Below are 18,837 nucleotides of genomic sequence, written 5' to 3'. Positions count from 1 at the left end.
TTAACAGAAGAAACCTCCAACAGAAGGAATTGAAATCTCTCTTTTAACAGAAAAAACCTCCAACAGAAGGAAAAACTCTCTTTTAACAGAAGAAACCTCCAACAGAAGGAAGGAAAAATTCTCTTTTCACAGAAGAAACCTCCAACAGAAGGAAAAACTCTCTTTTAACAGAAGAAACCTCCAACAGAAGGAAAGAAACACTCTTTTTTAACAAGAAGAAACTTCCAACAGAAGGAAAACCTCTGTTTTAACAGAAGAAACCTCCAACAGAATGAAAAACTCTCTTTTAACAGAAGAAACCTCCAACAGAAGGTAGGAAAAATTCTCTTTTCACAGAAGAAACCTCCAACAGAAGGAAGGAAAACCTATATTTTAACAGAAGAAACCTCCAACAGAAGGAAAGAAAAACTCTCTTTTACCAGAAGAAACCTCCAACAGAAGAAAAAACTCTCTTTTAACAGAAGAAACCTCCAACAGAAGGAAGGAAAAACTCTTTTAACAAGAAGAAACCTTCAACAGAAGGAAAAACTCTCTTTTAACAGAAGAAACCTCCAACAGAAGGAAGGAAAAATTCTCTTTTCACAGAAGAAACCTCCAACAGAAGGAAAAACTCTCTTTTAACAGAAGAAACCTCCAACAGAAGGAAAGAAACACTCTTTTTTAACAAGAAGAAACTTCCAACAGAAGGAAAACCTCTGTTTTAACAGAAGAAACCTCCAACAGAATGAAAAACTCTCTTTTAACAGAAGAAACCTCCAACAGAAGGTAGGAAAAATTCTCTTTTCACAGAAGAAACCTCCAACAGAAGGAAGGAAAACCTATATTTTAACAGAAGAAACCTCCAACAGAAGGAAAGAAAAACTCTCTTTTACCAGAAGAAACCTCCAACAGAAGAAAAAACTCTCTTTTAACAGAAGAAACCTCCAACAGAAGGAAGGAAAAACTCTCTTTTAACAAGAAGAAACCTTCAACAGAAGGAAAAACTCTCTTTTAACAGAAGAAACCTCCAACAGAAGGAAGTAAAACCTCTCTTTTAACAGAAGAAACCTTCAACAGAAGGAAAAACTGTCTTTTAACAGAAGAAACCTCCAACAGAAGGAAGAACTCTCTTTTAAAATGAAGAAACCTCCGACAGAAGTAAAACCTCTCTTTTAACAGAAGAAACCTCCAACAGAAGGAAAAACTATCTTTTAACAGAAGAAACCTCCAACAGAAGAAAAAACTGTCTTTTAACAGAAGAAACCTCCAACAGAAGGAAGGAAAAACTCTCTTTTAACAAGAAGAAACCGACAACAGAAGGAAGTAAAACCTCTCTTTTAACAGAAGAAACCTCCAACAGAAAGAAAAACTCTTTCAACAGAAGAGGCCTCAAGTAGAAGGAAAAATTCTCTTTTCACGGAAGAAACCTCCAACAGAAAGAAAAACTCTCTTTTAACAAGAAGAAACTTCCAACAGAAGGAAAACCTCTCTTTTAACAAGAAGAAACCTCCAACAGAAGTAAGGAACAACTATCTTTAACAGAAGAAACCTCCAAAAGAAGGAAGAACTCTCTTTAACAGAATAAACATCCAACAAAAGGAAAAACTCTCTTTCACAGAAGAAACCTCCAACAGAAGGAAAATCTCTCTTTTAACAAGAAGAAACCTCAAACAGAAGGAAGGAAAAATTCTCTTTTCACAGAAGAAACCTCCAACAGAAAGAAAAACTCTCTTTTAACAAGAAGAAACTTCCAACAGAAGGAAAACCTCTCTTTTAACAAGAAGAAACCTCCAACAGAAGAAAATAAAAACTCTCTTTTAACAGAAGAAACCTCCAAAAGAAGGAAAACCTCTTTTTTAACAGAAGAAACCTCCAACAGAAGGAAAAACTCTCTTTTAACAGACGAAACCTCAAACAGAAGGAAGGAAAAATTCTCTTTTCACAGAAGAAACCTCCAAAAGAAGGAAAACCTCTTTTTTAACAGAAGAAACCTCCAACAGAAGGAAAAACTCTCTTTTAACAGAAGAAACCTCCAACAGAAGGAAAGAAAAACTCTCTTTTAACAGAAGAAACCTCCAACCGAAGGAAGAACTCTCTTTTAAAATGAAGAAACCTCCAACAGAAGTAAAACCTCTCTTTTAACAGAAGAAACCTCCAACAGAAGGAAAAACTCTCTTTTAACAGAAGAAACCTCCAACAGAAGGAAGGAAAAACTCTCTTTTAACAAGAAGAAACCGACAGCAGAAGGAAGTAAAACCTCTCTTTTAACAGAAGAAACCTCCAACAGAAAGAAAAACTCTCTTTTAACAGAAGAAACCTCCAACAGAATGAAAAACTCTCTTTTAACAGAAGAAACCTCCAACAGAAGGAAGGAAAAATTCTCTTTTCACAGAAGAAACCTCCAACAGAAGTAAGGAAAACCTATATTTTAACAGAAGAAACCTCCAACAGAAGGAAGGAAAAATTCTCTTTTCACAGAAGAAACATCCAACAGAAGGAAAAACTCTCTTTTAACAGAAGAAACCTCCAACAGAAGGAAGGAAAAATTCTCTTTTCACAGAAGAAACCTCCAACAGAAGGAAAAACTCTCTTTTAACAGAAGAAACCTCCAACAGAAGGAAAGAAAGACTCTTTTTTAACGAGAAGAAACTTCCAATAGAAGGAAAACCTCTGTTTTAACAGAAGAAACCTCCAACAGAATGAAAAACTCTCTTTTAACAGAAGAAACCTCCAACAGAAGGAAGGAAAAATTCTCTTTTCACAGAAGAAACCTCCAACAGAAGGAAGGAAAACCTCTGTTTTAACAGAAGAAACCTCCAACAGAAGGAAAAACTCTCTTTTAACAGAAGAAACCTCCAACAGAAGGAAAGAAAAACTCTCTTTTAACAAGAAGAAACTTCCAACAGAAGGAAAAACCTCTGTTTTAACAGAAGAAACCTCCAACAGAAGGAAAAACTCTCTTTTAACAGAAGAAACCTCCAACAGAAGGAATTGAAATCTCTCTTTTAACAGAAAAAACCTCCAACAGAAGGAAAAACTCTCTTTTAACAGAAGAAACCTCCAACAGAAGGAAGGAAAAATTCTCTTTTCACAGAAGAAACCTCCAACAGAAGGAAAAACTCTCTTTTAACAGAAGAAACCTCCAACAGAAGGAAGGAAAAATTCTCTTTTCACAGAAGAAACCTCCAACAGAAGGAATTGAAATCTCTCTTTTAACAGAAGAAACCTCCAACAGAAGGAATTGAAATCTCTCTTTTAACAGAAAAAACCTCCAACAGAAGGAAAAACTCTCTTTTAACAGAAGAAACCTCCAACAGAAGGAAGGAAAAATTCTCTTTTCACAGAAGAAACCTCCAACAGAAGGAAAAACTCTCTTTTAACAGAAGAAACCTCCAACAGAAGGAAGGAAAAATTCTCTTTTCACAGAAGAAACCTCCAACAGAAGGAAGGAAAACCTCTGTTTTAACAGAAGAAACCTCCAACAGAAGGAAAACCTCTGTTTTAACAGAAGAAACCTCCAACAGAATGAAAAACTCTCTTTTAACAGAAGAAACCTCCAACAGAAGGAAGGAAAAATTCTCTTTTCACAGAAGAAACCTCCAACAGAAGGAAAAACTCTGTTTTAACAGAAGAAACCTCCAACAGAAGGAAAACCTCTCTTTTAACAAGAAGAAACCTCCAACAGAAGGAAGTAAAACCTCCCTTTTAAAAGAAGAGGCCTCCAATAGAAAGAAAAATTCTCTTTTCACGGAAGAAACCTCCAACAGAAAGAAAAACTCTCTTTTAACAAGAAGAAATCTCCAACAGAAGGAAATAAAAACTCTCTTTTAACAGAAGAAACCTCCAAAAGAAGGAAAACCTCTTTTTTAACAGAAGAAATCTCCAACAGAAGGAAAAACTCTCTTTTAACAGAAGAAACCTCCAACAGAAGGAAAGAAAAACTCTCTTTTAACAGAAGAAAACGCCAACAGAAGGAAAACCTCTCTTTTAACAGAAGAGGCCTCCAACAGAAGGAAAAACTCTCTTTCAACGGAAGAAACCTCCAACAGAAGGAAAGAAAAACTCTCTTTTACTAGAAGAAACCTCCAACAGAAGAAAAAACTCTCTTTTAACAGAAGAAACCTCCAACAGAAGGAAAAACTCTTTTAACTGAAGAAACCTCCAACAGAAGGAAGTAAAACCTCTCTTTTAACAGAAGAAACCTCCAACAGAAGGAAAGAAAAACTCTCTTTTAACAGAAGAAACCTCCAACAGAAGGAAGTAAAACCTCTCTTTTAACAGAAGAAACCTCCAACAGAAGGAAGTAAAACCTCTCTTTTAACAGAAGAAACCTCCAACAGAAGGAAAGAAAAACTCTCTTTTAACAGAAGAAACCTCCAACAGAACTAGGTTCTAGCGATAGGTGGTGCAAGTATTGCACATTATTTTTTAAAAGAACAATAAACTCAAGATACAGACAGAAACAAGAGATAAACTGGAAATTATTTGAAACACTAAATGAAAATGATCTTGGATAGAACAAACGTCCCAATGTTGTTCTTTTACTCTCTTTGGAACGAAAGTACACTCTCTGGGAGGCACTTGAGGTTTTCTGCTGCCATTAAGCGAGAGGAAATAAAGATAAAACCTTCACAGAGTGGCTTGTTTGTGTTTCTCCTTCTGTTTTGCGTCAGACTTTATTGCAGTTGAGTGTGTTTACTCACCGGTCGCAGTTCTGTTGAATCCCACTCCAGATACTCTGCAACATGCACCATCTGATTAATGATGCGATCCAGCTCCTACAAAGAGAAAAAAACACACCTTACAGGACCAAGAGATGGAAACCGAAGCTTCACCTTCCAGCATGACACTTGATGCATTTTAAACATGGAAAAGAAAAGAGTCTTTTCCTGTATTCCTCTGTTTATGTGATCACCTGAGGACATGAAATTAAACTGAAATCCTCCATTACGAGTGAGCTGGTGGAAATGCTCGGCTGTAACGGGCGAAGAGAGGGGCCAAACACAGAGAATGACGGACAGCGAAGACGGTCTACTCACCGAACTGTCCAGAACGCCGTTACCGTCGGTATCATACAGCCGGAACATGACTAGAGGAAGAAGAGACAACAGAGATCCATGAAGTTAGTATTTGTCTGACGCTGTGACATGAACTCTTGGACTCTTGGACTCTCTGCAAGGCTGCAGGACCTGACGGCATCAGCCCCGGGGTCCTGAAGACCTGCGCCGTCCAGCTGGCTGAGGTCCTACAACACCTCTTCAACCTGAGCCTGAAGCAGGAGGAGGTCCCGGTGCTGTGGAAGACGTCCTGCCTGGTTCCTGTCCGTAAGAAGACGACTCAATCCGGCCTCAACGACTACCGACCGGTTGCCCTCACATCTCGTGATGAAGGTGCTGGAGAGGCTGGTCTTGGCCCACCTCAGACCGCTGGTGAAATCTTCACTGGACCCTCTGCAATTTGCGTACCAGCCTCATGTGGGAGTGGACGATGCCATCATCTACCTGCTGCAACGAGCTCAGTCTCACCTGGATGGAACCGGTGACTCTGTGAGAATCACTTTGATTTCTCCAGTGCATTCAACACCATCCAACCACTGCTGCTGTGCGAGAAACTGCGGGTGGTGAGGGTGGACACGTCCACCGTCTCCTGGATCACTGACTACCTGACAGGCAGACCACAGTTTGTCCGTCTGGGCAGTGTGCTGTCTGATACGGTGGTCAGTGGTACTGGAGCTCCTCAGGGAACTGTTCTGTCTCCTTCCTGTTCACCTTCTACACCACTGACTTCCAGTACAACTCAGAGTCAAGACATCTGCAGACGTTCTCTGATGACTCTGCAGTGGACGGTGTATAAGGGATGGACGGGAGGAGGAGTCAGTGGACGGTGTATAAAGGATGGATGGGAGGAGGAGTACAGGACAGTAGTGGAGGACTTTGGGGAGTGGGCGGGTAGAAATCACCTCCTCCTGAACGTGGCCAAGACCAGAGAGATGGTGGTCGACTTCAGGAGGAAAACGACGGCTCCACAACCGCTGAGAGTTCTGGGAGAGGAGGTGGACATGGTGGAGGAGTACAAGTACCTGGTGTCTCCATGACAACAGATTGAACTGGAAGACCAACATCAACGCTGTCTGCAAGAAGGGGATGAGTCGACTCTTTTTCTTGAGGAAACTTTGATCCTTCAATGTGTGCAGCGAGATGTTGGAGATGTTCTACCATCTGTTGTGGCCAGTGAACTGTACTTCTAGTAGTCTGCTGGGGGGGAGAGGTGGGGGGGAGGGAGGGTGAGCATTGGAGCCGGAGACACCAACAGACTTAACAAACTGGTTAAGAAGGCCGGCTCCATTATTGGCTGCAAACTGGACAGTCTGGAAAAGGTGGTGGAGAGGAGGACGCTGAGGAAACTATTATCCATATTGGATAATCCTGACCACCCTCTCCACCTGCTGCAGGGGCAGAGGAGGACGTTCTCCAAAAGACTCATCCAGCTCCGCTGTCACAAGGACAGATACAGGAGATCATTCCCGATACAGGAGATGGTTGCACTATTGTTTAGTTAGTTTTAATTTATTTTAATTATTCTATTTTATTTTATTCTATTTATTGTATACACCTTGCATTTTTATATTATATATTTTTTACTGTTATTGTATTTCTTTCCTGTATCTATAATGCTGCTGTAGCGAAAAAAATGTCCCCTTGGGGATTCATTAAGTAAGTAACTATCTATCTATCTATCTCTCTCTCTCTCTCTCTCTCTCTCTCTCTCTCCCCCGGTGGCCACTGGGGTAAATATGTGCAGGGTGCTACTTCAGTACCAGGACGCAGGGGCCCGTGTACAGAGATCAGCCTGGTCATGTCAGCGCCCGGCGGCCCTGGATGGACCCTAGAGGCACCCTGGAGGCACCCTGGAGGCACCCTGGAGGGAACCTGGAGGGACCGTGGAGGGCACCTGGAGGGAACCTGGAGGGACCCTGGAGGGACCGTGGAGGGACCCTGGAGGGACTGTGGAGAGACCCTGGAGGCACCCTGGAGGCACCCTGGAGGGAACCTGGAGGGACCGTGGAGGGCACCTGGAGGGAACCTGGAGGGACCCTGGAGGGACCGTGGAGGGACCCTGGAGGGACTGTGGAGAGACCCTGGAGGGAACCTGGAGGGACCCAGGAGGGAACCTGAAGGGACCCTGCCAGGACGGGAGGGGACAGCCTTCTTACTCTTGCTGTCACCCTGAGTGGCCTTATTCAGAGGTATCAGAGGCCTGAACAAGACACACATCACATATGACAGCTCCGCCTATATCACTCACACTCCAGCTTGTCCTCTGGTGTCCCCCTCTCCAGCAGGGACAGGTAGCACACGATGTCCTTGAGGAAGACCACCTGAGGCGATGGCAATGGCGATGAAGAGGCTTTCTGGGGCGAAGAGCTCCTCCGCAGTGACAAATGCTTCTCAGAGTGGCTACTATCTGTTGGTGTACAACACAAATATTCAATACTACTCATACTACCCATCAACTCTTCCTCCACCGCGCTGGTTCCTCCGGTACAATGAGTGAAACAAACAGAGTATAATTAGCCAATATTACATGAGAGGGTGTGTTTTAAGGTCATTAAGGATTGTAAGTGCGTAACTATCCGTGGTGTTACGGTATGGGTGCTCGGAGCGACCAAAAAGGACCAAAAGAGACCCGACTTCACCAAATGGGTCATTTAATAGACCTAGAACAAGTAGAAACTACATTATATTACATATTATATGAAACTCTATTCTAATTCTATTTTCCCATTGAGGAGGTGGAGGGCGAGATATTTGTAGTGATGAGCAGGGTGTGATGTCATGATGATTTGACCAATCACATCTCTGGGTCAGAACTACTGGTTATATCAGCACCAGTAAATTATATATGTACTCACTAGTTTGACTGTTCAATGTAACACTGATCCCAGTGCAGCGGGTAGAGTTCAAACAGGAGAACTGGTTGACAGAACACTATTTACAGCACAGATGAAGGGCGGTGATGTCACCGGCGGCTCAACAAAACAATATGTGACTAAACTAAATGGAACGGGTAATGTTCAAGTTAAATAAATGCCACATTGCAAAGCGCTCAAATCAAATCTCGTATTTTGTTTCTTTTACTCATGACTTTTAAAAATGTAGCGTACATCAGACTTTATTAAGTAGGTGTCTTCACTTTTTACCTTCCAAACACTTTTCACACCAGCAGGAACTTCTATGAAACCTTTCACGCGCTTTGAAGCCCTATTACAAAAGGTTGCACACTCAGAGGCAACATATTTGACTTCATTTAAGATTTTATAAATAGGCGTGTAACAATATGTGTAACAATATGCTGCAATACAAAAATGGCAAATTACATTGTTGAAGCTGTAACATATCATATAATATGAATCTGATTTGTTACGGCTCCCAAAGGTTTCCAGGTTTGTTTGTAAACATTATGCATCCCACTGTCTGGTAATGTTAAGTCATAATCTTTAAATACGTGGCTAAATCAATAAGTGCAGAGACTACTGCTCTACATGGAGCAGCAGGAAGATAAAACCCTGACGAGTAACTGGTATGTTTCATCTCCTCATCATCATCAGTTCCTGCGTGTTTGTAAGCAGTGTTCTGCTGTGTAGGTACGTCTCGTTATCACAGAGCGAACATCAAAGTTTGAGAAAACTTTCTGGTGAACAGAGAGAAGTCTAATGGAGACCAACCTGGTGAGGAGCTACGATTGTGTTGTCGTGTTGGAGAACCCTGTTGCCATGGCGACACAGTTTGGGTCATTAGAAGTGACCGTGTGTCCTTGGATGTCTCAGAAGGTCCAGCAGAGCTCCGTGGTTTCACTCCAACCCTCAAAGAAAACCAGCTGGTTCTCCTGATGCTCTTCTTCCAGAGTTGGACGGAGACGTCCTGAACGTCTCTAAGAACACGTCTCCAGGTGTCTTCGTGGTCTCAGACCTCCTGAAGCATCGTCAGAGTCTCCGTTGATGATTTCCAGAGTTTGATAGTAAACCTGACGTGAAGCCTCTGGTCATGTTCACGGAGAAATCAGAACTAGAACTCTGAACCAACACCAGAACTCACATGATGATGATCCAGAGATGAAGTTTGGACCAGTTCCTCATCAGGGTTTTATCTCTCTGCTCCATGTAGAGAATTTGTCTGAGAAATATATCACTCTACCCTCGTATGTCTGTGTCCTATATTTACTCTTTAACCTCATTATCATTTTTTAAACCTAAATTAATTAACTTTAGCCACAAATAAAAGTAAAAAATAATAGTTTAATTAAATACAAAATAAATGAAGTGACAAATAAAAAATTAGCACATGATAAAATTCTGTTCTGTCATGGGACAACTTCACCATCTCCAAGGCAGCTGAGCAACAGACGAATATCAGGGTCTTACTGATACTCGTCTTTTTATAAACGCTCATTTTAACATCCAAGCTGGACAAACCTGTCAGCTGTCTGAAAACAGCGTTGTGTGTTTGTGACCTCACCTGGGGAGAGTTTGGGGGAGACGGATGGCCTGGCAGGGCCAGCGTTGGGTGTCAGGGCGTTGCTGCTGCCCTCGGAGGCTCTGACCTGGACGCAGGGCAATCTGTGGGGCCCCCCTGGCGTGTTGGCCCCGGCCCCCGAACGCTGTGAGGAGGAGCGAGATGAACCAGGAGAGGTGGTGACTCCTGAACCTGCCGGGCTCATCACCACACCGGAGAGCTCCGGCGTGTGTCGGCCCATCGCAGACATGATGCTTTTCCCGTTCATCCCTGTTGGTGCAAACACGGAAAGAGACAGTGTGGGCAGAGGGGGCTAATAAATGTTGATTAATTGTAAGGAATAACTTCAAAAAATACTGCAGAAAAACTGTCCAACAATCCAAATGGAAATGAACTTGAGATACACAGAGCAACAGGAAGCAGGTAAAACACTGCAGATACCCACCGACCCACGGCCAACACACCACAACCCACATCAACACAACAACAGCACAGAAGCACGAAGGGAGCAGGAGGTCGGAGCCAGCAGGACTAATGTCCCATAAAGATGACATCATCCACATGATACAAGCTAGTCGCCCTGCTCTGGTACCTGTGATGGGGGCACAGGCCACTTCGGTGTGAATAGAGATGCCTGCATCGATCGAACGGGCGTCTGTGGTCAGTCATTGATTGGAGGGAAAAAACAGACAGGGGCAGATGCAGCAACAGTGAGTTAACCTCAGGGAAGAAAGAGGGCTCTGATGTAATGGTGTTTAAGAACAGACTGTTCACAGAAAGTGGATGATTTGAATCAGTATATCAAATTAAGAGTCCTATTTTTGGAACCTTATTTAAAAGTACAAAGCTGGTGTTTTACTGCCTCATCAGTGGACATAATAGAAAACTCAACTATGTGTTGAGGACAGGGTTAAAGAGGCCGATAATGCCAGGTCAGAAAGCAGAAAACAAGATATAATATCCAAGTAGCATAAGTGCGGTTAGCATTTATCTATACCTATTCAACAGACATAAAAAAATAGCAAATAATAATAATAAATTAAAACTGCAAGCAGTGATGTACGGGCCCTCGCACTCTGGCGCACCGCCTCCCTGAAGCCGCCTCTCCCCGAAGCCGTCTCCCCGAAGCCGTCTCCCCGACGTGCAGCGTGTGAGGGACCGCGTATACCCGCTTAAAGTTGCTATTTTTGTCTCGTTTCCTGCCTCCAGCAGGGGGCGCTGGCGAGCCGTTTGGCCACGCCCACTCACAAAACACATATCACACGTATCGTCTCACCAAGCCGGATGTATGTGACACGTTTCGTGAGGTTTCAAGCATCCGTTGACCTTAAACATCAACTTCCTGTGTTACGGCGAGCGAGCCGTTCGGCCACGCCCACTCGCAAAACACATATCAGATGTATCGTCTCACCACGCCGGATGTATGTCACACGTTTCACATAAACTCATATTTAATTGAAAATACAAAGATAACATTTCAAATGTTGAAACGGAGAAATGTTATTATTTTATGAAAAATGTTTATTTTGAATTTGATGGCAGCAACACGTCTCAAAAAAGTTGGGACGGGGTCAACAAATGACTGGAAAAGTTGTGTAAAGCTAGAAAAAAATACTCTGGTGGAACATCTGACAACTAATCAGGTTACCATGGCAACAGATCAGGAACATGACTGGGTATAAAAGATGATTTCAGAGAGGCAGAGTCTCTCAGCAGTGAAGATGGGGAGAGGTTCACCACTCTGAAAGACAGTGGGAAAATAGTTCAACAATCTAAGAATAATGTTCCTCAACGTAAAACTACAAAGAATTAGTGGATTTCATCGTCTACGGTTCATAATATCATTACAAGATTCAGAGAATCTGGAGAAATCGCTGAATACAAGGGACAAGGCTGGAAACCAATATTGGATGGTGGTGATCTTCGGGCCCTCAGGCGGCACTGCATTAAAAACACACTATTCTGGAGTGGAAATCACTGCATGGGCTCAGGAACACTTGTGAAAACCATCGTCTGTGAACACAGTTCATCGCTGCGTCCACAAATGCAGGTTAAAACTCTCCAAAGAAGAAACCAGATAGAAACATGATCCAGAAACACCGCCGCCTTCTCTGGACCGAGATCATTGAAGATGGACTGAGGTGAAGTGGAAAACTGTCCTGAGGTCTGATGGATCACAATCTGAGATTCTGTTTGGAAATCATGGACGCTGCATCCTCCAGGTTAAAGAGGAGAGGGACCATCCAGCTTGTTATCAGCACTCATTTGAGTTTACAGAGTGTTGTTAAAAGAAGAAGTGATGCAACACAGTGATAAACATGATCCTGTCCCAACTTTTTTGAAACATGTTGCTGCCATCAAATTCAAAATGAGCATATATTCTTCATAAAACAATAACATTTCTCCGTTTCAACATTTGATATGATGTCTCTGGTCTATTTTCAATTAAATATGAGTTTATGAGTATGATTTGCAAATCATTGCATTTTTTTTATTTACATTTTACACAGCATCCCAAGTTTCTGGGAAATGAGCTTGAATTATAGCAAATAATATAACAAATATTTCCTTCTTTGACTTGAAACCTACATAATAAAAGTGCATATTTGTAAAATGTAAGAAGCGGAGTTTCTGGAAATATTAGAACCGGTTGGGAGCAAAGACGTGAAGATGTTACTGAGGACACTAAAACATTGTGATGGCCATTTTCTGCTTTTCACTAAAAAAACGTTAACAGTTGTCTGGGAAATCTTAACCGCAACATGTGGAAATGTACGAACACAGAGATGATCAAACTCCCAAAGGACCACAGGATGTATCAGGAAGCCATCACGCATGCAAACTAGAAGCAAGTTCTGTATATCAAAGGCTTTGAAGTTGGTTTGGAAAACGAGTAATAATAATACGACGAGGATGGATTTGCAGCAGTTTATGAAGGATGACAGACAGACCGAGGACTCTGGGTGGAAGCAGAGCTGGAAAGACACAAACTAATTTAACTGAGACACCGGGACTGTTTGTCACTCATGCTGCAGCCCACATTTCAACTCTTCACTTGTTGCCTCTTACTTACAAGGACTTTGCTAGAGACACATTTTCTCTCCAGCTGGTCTGGAGGGAGGAAGAGATGCTTCATTCTGGTGGAAGTCCTTGAGACATCAGTTTTTGGTGGCCTAATATGTCTGTATGTTTTAAACCATGTCTTTGTATTCACAAAGACATGGTTTAAATATAAATTTGCAAAGAGACAATCAGACTAAGGAGGCAGCGTGATCTCACAATATTTTTCTGTCATTGAGATAAAATTATGATAACTGAACAACAATTGAGGTTTTTTTAAGACATAATATATCAGTTAAACAGAGTACTGTAATGTATTGTTCTCATGAGTGTTTTGTTGGAGATCAGCAGTGGCTCTAAACCTCTAAAAGGCCAACTAATCCGACGCCTTGCATCATCTCCGATCTTGAGCACAAGAGAAAGGTTGGCTTGTTGATGGCCACGGTGTGAAAAAGCTCTCCGGCTGCATGAGTTTCAATCCAGACAGCAACCTTTGATTGTAAACCTGAAAAACATTCCAGAGGAACGAGAGAAACTGGCCAACGTTTGACTTTCATGTCGTTGTGAATCTCTTCTGAAAATCTATTTGCTCAAAATATTAAAGCTAGAAGTAAATATGTCAGTTGAAGAGCTACAAGCAGCAATGAAAAGGTTTTCTTTGACCTGATGCTGTCAGTCTGTGACAGAAAAATAGCAAATGTGTCCTAACTGATGTATGACATCATGAACGTGGCACAGCGTCGTCTGCTGGAAGGTGACAGGTTTTACCAGCCAGAAACCAGCAGCAGTGTTTCACACGTGTGAAGTGTAAAGCCTCCTGCGGTCGTAGGCGCTGTGTTAAGGCTTTGTCGTCGCATCTCTACTTTATCTATTCTTACAAAGTGGTTCATCAACATGGCCAAATATCCAAGTCTGTCGTTCTTCCAGCCTTCAATTACATCGCTGTATATATGACACGATGGTGCTGGAAGAACAACAACTTTTGCAGCTGCATCTCAAAGGCACAGATGATTTATTGATGAATGTATGGCTTTCATCGACTCCCTTTATTGGTTGGACATCCACATTGAAAGTGGGAATTTGTTTCCCTTTAATATATGCAATGAATGTCTGCAATTTGTGTTAAGAACTGAAAAACCAACGACTTTCACTGGGTTGATGGTCATTGCTGATCAACCATGATAGAACCAATCGGATGGTTTCCTGAATAAACGCAGAAACCGCATTTTATCACCTCTGTTTTATTCAATTTAGGCACAGAAACCGCTCAGTTAGTTTTAGATATAGATCAGGGTTTTGGTTAAAACATAGAACCTCATCTATCATAAATACTATAATAAACAGGAACATTCATTGCTGAAGGAAACAGGAAATAAACACCAGTCTCCAGGTCCAATGTTTAGTCAGCCCAGCCCTCCTCCTTCACCTCCAACATCATTACTGCAGCCACTGAGTGTGTTTCCAGGTGAACATAACCGATGGCACAAAGCATGTGATCAGTGGTGTGAAAAGACACAAGCAGCCTACCCAGTAAGCTCATTCCTGCCGGTGACTGGTCTGGAGAACAACCTCCCGTCTTGCTCTTGAAGGAGGTGAAGAGATGCTGACACAGCTCTTCTGGGATGTCGTTCTCCAGATAAGTAGCCATGAAGAGCTGGAAGCCCTCGTAGTCGATGGGCTGCACGGGACAGAAAAGAGCGAACAGGTTCACAGAATTACTGAGATACGCTTAGAAATTACATTTACATCAAAACATGGATGGACAATTATTTTTTCACAATGTTGACAAAAGATTAATTAAATGAAGGTCTGTCAATATCTTCTTAAAAGTAACAGCTTAATTGAAATATGGTTTAAAGTCATTAAATGAGTTTCATTGTGTGAGTTAGACCAGTCAACTGACCGCCACACAGTAGGAACTGAACAGAGTTAATGAACATGTTAAGGATGTAATACAAACAACTAAAGACGGTATATTAACACTCCTGAGCTGCAGCGCTGAAAACAAAAATGTTATGTTGTTCATGCTCCCATGAGCCTCATGAGATGACCCCGTGACCTTCGGCCATTTCCCCTCTGACAGAGTGACAGACCATCAGCAGACGAGGAGGAGTTCAGTTAGCAGACAGAATGTGCATGCAGTCAGTGGACACAAACACCACACAGCATGCAGAGGCTTACTTGGTTGAGAACGTCTTGCTTCTGTTTAACAGTTGGAACAATGAGGAGGAGCAGGAGGAAGAAAAAAGGGAGGAAGGAGGAAAGAGTGAGGGAGGAGTGGGTCGAAGAAGAGCAGGGTTAGCTGCTTTGTGTGAGATGACATCTGAAGATGCTGTTCAGGCTGACATGATAACAACCTGTGCATCACCAGGTAGGGAACACATCATAGTGGAAAAATGACAGAACACTAATGCATCAGTCAGCAGACTTTAGGACTGACATGAATTTACAGACATGAAGTTTACGACATGTTGGATTCAGCATGAATATTCACAATCATGTCCAAACGCTACAAACGTGTTAAAAATGAATAATGTATGTCAACTGTGAACATAAATGTTACATAATTCTTTATCAGAGATTTTGAGAAACATGTTCCATCATTAAAAATGTTATCAGACAGAAAACATGTATAATCAGAATGGCACTTTGAGCCAATAGTCCACTCTGAGATGTGAAAACCACTACGACTGTATTTGTTCTGTGTTTTGTGATGATTCATCATTAGCACAATGTACTGGACTCTACGATGTATATGGCATTGAGTGGGCCATATGTTAATGAGAGTGAAACGTGTTTATTATACAACCAGTAGTTCTGACCCAGAGATCTGATTGGTCAAATCATCATGACATCACACCCTGCTCATCACTACAAATATCCCTCCACCTCCTCAATGGGAAAATAGAATTAGAATAGAGTTTCATATAATGTGTAATATAATGTAGTTTCTACTTGTTATAGTTCTATTAAATGACCCATTTGGTGAAGTCGGGTCTCTTTTGGTCCTTTTTGGTCGCTCCGAGCACCCGTACCGTAACACCACGGATAGTCACGCACTTACAATCCTAGAGGAGGCTAGCTGGACCGGTTTGGTTTGAACACATGACACGGCGCTAAAATGTTAAAAACACAGGAGTCCATGGATGTCTTTGTTCATCAGATATCCTTGTTCCTCAGATATCTTTGTTCATCAGATATCTTTGTTCATCAGATATCTTTGTTCAACAGATATCTTTATTCATCAGATACCTTTGTTCATCAGATATCTTTGTTCATCAGATATCTTTATTCCACCCAGACTGAGCTAGCTGAGCAGTTTAGTGTTTCTATATTCTGTATTTATTCAGTTGGAGACTAGAAATCCTCTCTGTTGCTAGGTGGTTGCTAAGGGTCCGACTACTTCCTGGAGTAGGAAACATTACATACGTTATATAAGAGTCTACTGACAGGACTGCTTGTTTTCCAGTTGTTAGTCATACCCCATGTGTTGCCATGGAAACGGAGATCACACTAACAAGTTTTATATAATTTTTTTGTATCTATATTTTGCTCCACAATATGAACACATTTAGATTACATGTTTTATTTAGATGTTAATTTGTTGTATAATCTCTATATTTCACGAGACGGTGTACTTTAATGTGATTATGGGCGCCACAGTTATGCGGTCTTGTGTTTTTAACTACCCTCTCATTGCAATTGTAGATCTGAATTTAATTGTGCCACGTACAGTACATGCATCTGTGGGAGTGATGGGATGTAACTTCAACTTCAATAACTAATAAATATATTAAACAATAAAATATTAAATAATTATAAAAACTTGACTTAAATACTAGGAATGTCACAAAAAAACAACACTTTAGTACAAAGTCAATGCCAGAAATCTGAGAACGTTTTAGTAGTTTTATTTCTCTGGTACTAAAAATGGCATCAGGAGCAACTGGCCTGTTGCAACTAGAGGAGAATAATAACTACGAGTTGTACATGGAGATAACTTGCAGTTGGATGATCACAAGTTACAGACAACCAATCAACAGTGTGACGCATCGTTTGGAAGAAAAGAAGGAGAAAGTTGTCAAGGTGAGAGATTCAGTTGTTAACGGTACGACTGACGACATGTTGTCAACAACCCAGGAAGGTTTCTGTTTCACCGAGAGCTCGGCACCGGTCAGTCCGATCAGGACTCACTACAGAACAGTCGCATGTTTTGTTCTTCGGTCGGTCTCTTTATCTGTCGTTGGGTTTGTTCCTCGTGTGTCTCTTCCTGTCTCTCACGTCCTGGTCCTGGATTGGTTGTCAAAGCCATGGCGCCGGTCTCTGGCTGGGTCACCGGTACCGCATCTCCGTTCCCTGCTCCTGGGCAGTTCGCCAAGGCCATGTCACCAGTTTCCAGTTTGATTGCCGACGTGGCATCTCCATTTCCTGCTCCTGGGCGGGTCGCCGATGTCCCGCTGCCAGTCTCAGGCTGGGTCACCGACGACACCATCAGTCGCTGCTCTTCAGCAGGTGGTTTACTCCACGCCAACAGTCTCCCGCCGGGTCGCCGGCAGCACACCACCAGCGCCCAGCTGGTACGATGCTGTCTCTAAAGTTGCTGCTCCTTGGCGGGTCGCCGACGCCACACCTTCAGTCCTGATATTCACAGCATTGGTGCGACTGTTGAGTTTGTTCCTTGTTTCTCTCCTCTGCCCACCAGAGGCCCCCTGTGGTTCCTGTCCTGTTTCTCTCTATGTCTTAGCCTCCTTCCCACCCGGCCCACCTCCCCTGCTCGCTGCCTCCCATCTGCCCAGCGGCATTAGAGAGCCGACGTTCTTCATGTCGTCTTCAGGAAAAGTCCATTTCCTTGTATTAAGCCCTCATGTTTGGAATGAACCTTGTTTTTTTTTTTGACTCATTATTGTCCTTCTGTGTACTTTTAATGGACCTTGTCCATTGATCCAAGTAAAGTTCTTTAAACCTGGCGTCTCCGTGTCGTGCGTTTGAGCCTTGATTCCTGTGAATTGTGACAATTCGGGGTGATTTCAGCTTTGACTTTAAGTCATTATCTGTTCCTCAGACACATTCACAGTCTTGAGATGTCATTGTTCCCGGCACAGATCCGAGGCACGCTCCATGATCTCCAGGAGCGCTGGTGTTCTTCCTGGTGATGGGACTTGCCAAACAGCTGGAGTTTCTTTCACCTGTCCAAAGGGAATTTTTTCCCAGATGCATTGTGGCTTGTTAATATGCATTTTATTGAACTTCAGTGTGTTTTGTTTTCATGCCTTCATGTGATATCCACATCCAGAGACAGTCTGTTCTCCGGGTGTCCGTCCACCCTTACATATGTACATACGTCCCATGTCAACACGATCTCTCAAGCATTCCTTGATGGAAATTCTTCAAATTTGGCAAAAAGATTTAGTTGGTAAGATGAATGAACTGATTCAATTTTAGGGTTCAAAGTTCATGGTCACTGTGACCTCACGTTCCTTTCATCCATCCGTCTTGTTCTTGTAAATGCAATACCCCACAATAAAACACCTTGAGTGAATTTCTTCAAACTTACTCGGCGTAAAATTCCCTTATCATCTACAACAACCTGATGACATTTTAGTGGTTGAAGGTCAAAGTTATTGTCACCTCACGTTGACCCATGGTCACCAACGAGATATTTGAAAGAAATTTCAAATTTTGCTCATATTTTAAGTACGCCTCTACAGAACTGATTTTGGTGCTCAAAGGTCAAAGGTCAAGGTAACTGTGAACACAATGTTTCAGGAACGCTTTGACATTATTGCCAAAGAATTTAAACAATCTTTTTTAAAGTCGGTGCATTAGTTCTGTGGTCTTCCCATGTCTCCTCCTCCTGAAGCATCCAGGACTTCTTAACAAAGCTCAGCTCTCACTGTTCAATGATATAAACTTTGTTTTCTCCCAAATCCCCACAATTTAAGACCTAAATCACCCTTTCAGCAATAAAGTTAATCTTATTGTTACTGTTGAACTATTTGTCTATTTGTGCTCCCGGAGAAAAGATAACATGTCGTGTTTAATACGTGGTCAAGATTTCGGGTAGGTTTTAAACAGATGGATGCAAGTGAATGCAAATAAAACCTGTAAATGTAATCAGACTGTGGTGTCTATTAAAACCCTTTCCTTCACAGAAACCACTCGATTCACATCAAAATAGGACAAAGTAAAGCAGATCTCTTCTGCACGCCAAGACAAATATACTTCTAATACGCTTCTGTTTGGAGCTGCTATAACTGAAGAACACGTCGTGATGAGGATCCTCCTG

At 42.2% G+C, this 18,837-nt stretch overlaps 1 protein-coding gene across 5 annotated transcripts in view; it reads right to left on the bottom strand.

Moving 5' to 3' along the window:
* Positions 1–18,837, bottom strand: part of LOC138215306 (diacylglycerol kinase beta) — a 127,013-nt gene that overhangs the window by 82,534 nt on the left and 25,642 nt on the right. For 3 of the 5 annotated variants that reach the window (XR_011179718.1, XM_069177393.1, XM_069177391.1), the window contains exons 4-10: positions 14,733–14,753; positions 14,079–14,229; positions 10,084–10,146; positions 9,495–9,761; positions 7,285–7,443; positions 5,019–5,068; positions 4,683–4,757 (exon numbers count right to left, since the gene is read on the bottom strand). Coding sequence is in view for 4 of the 5 variants with exons in the window: in XM_069177393.1 (XP_069033494.1) it covers positions 4,683–4,757; positions 5,019–5,068; positions 7,285–7,443; positions 9,495–9,761; positions 10,084–10,146; positions 14,079–14,229; positions 14,733–14,753 (786 nt within the window). In the remaining variant the exon portion in view is untranslated. The remainder of the gene's footprint in view (positions 1–4,682; positions 4,758–5,018; positions 5,069–7,284; positions 7,444–9,494; positions 9,762–10,083; positions 10,147–14,078; positions 14,230–14,732; positions 14,754–18,837) is intronic. The other 2 variants (XM_069177392.1, XM_069177394.1) reach the window with 2 other exon arrangements.

This window comes from Embiotoca jacksoni, unplaced genomic scaffold (assembly GCF_022577435.1).
Source record: "Embiotoca jacksoni isolate LCO1_2020_lvr unplaced genomic scaffold, fEmbJac1.0.p SCAF_72, whole genome shotgun sequence".
Lineage (NCBI taxonomy): Eukaryota > Metazoa > Chordata > Actinopteri > Embiotocidae > Embiotoca > Embiotoca jacksoni.
This window is presented reverse-complemented; position numbering and strand designations above follow the sequence as displayed.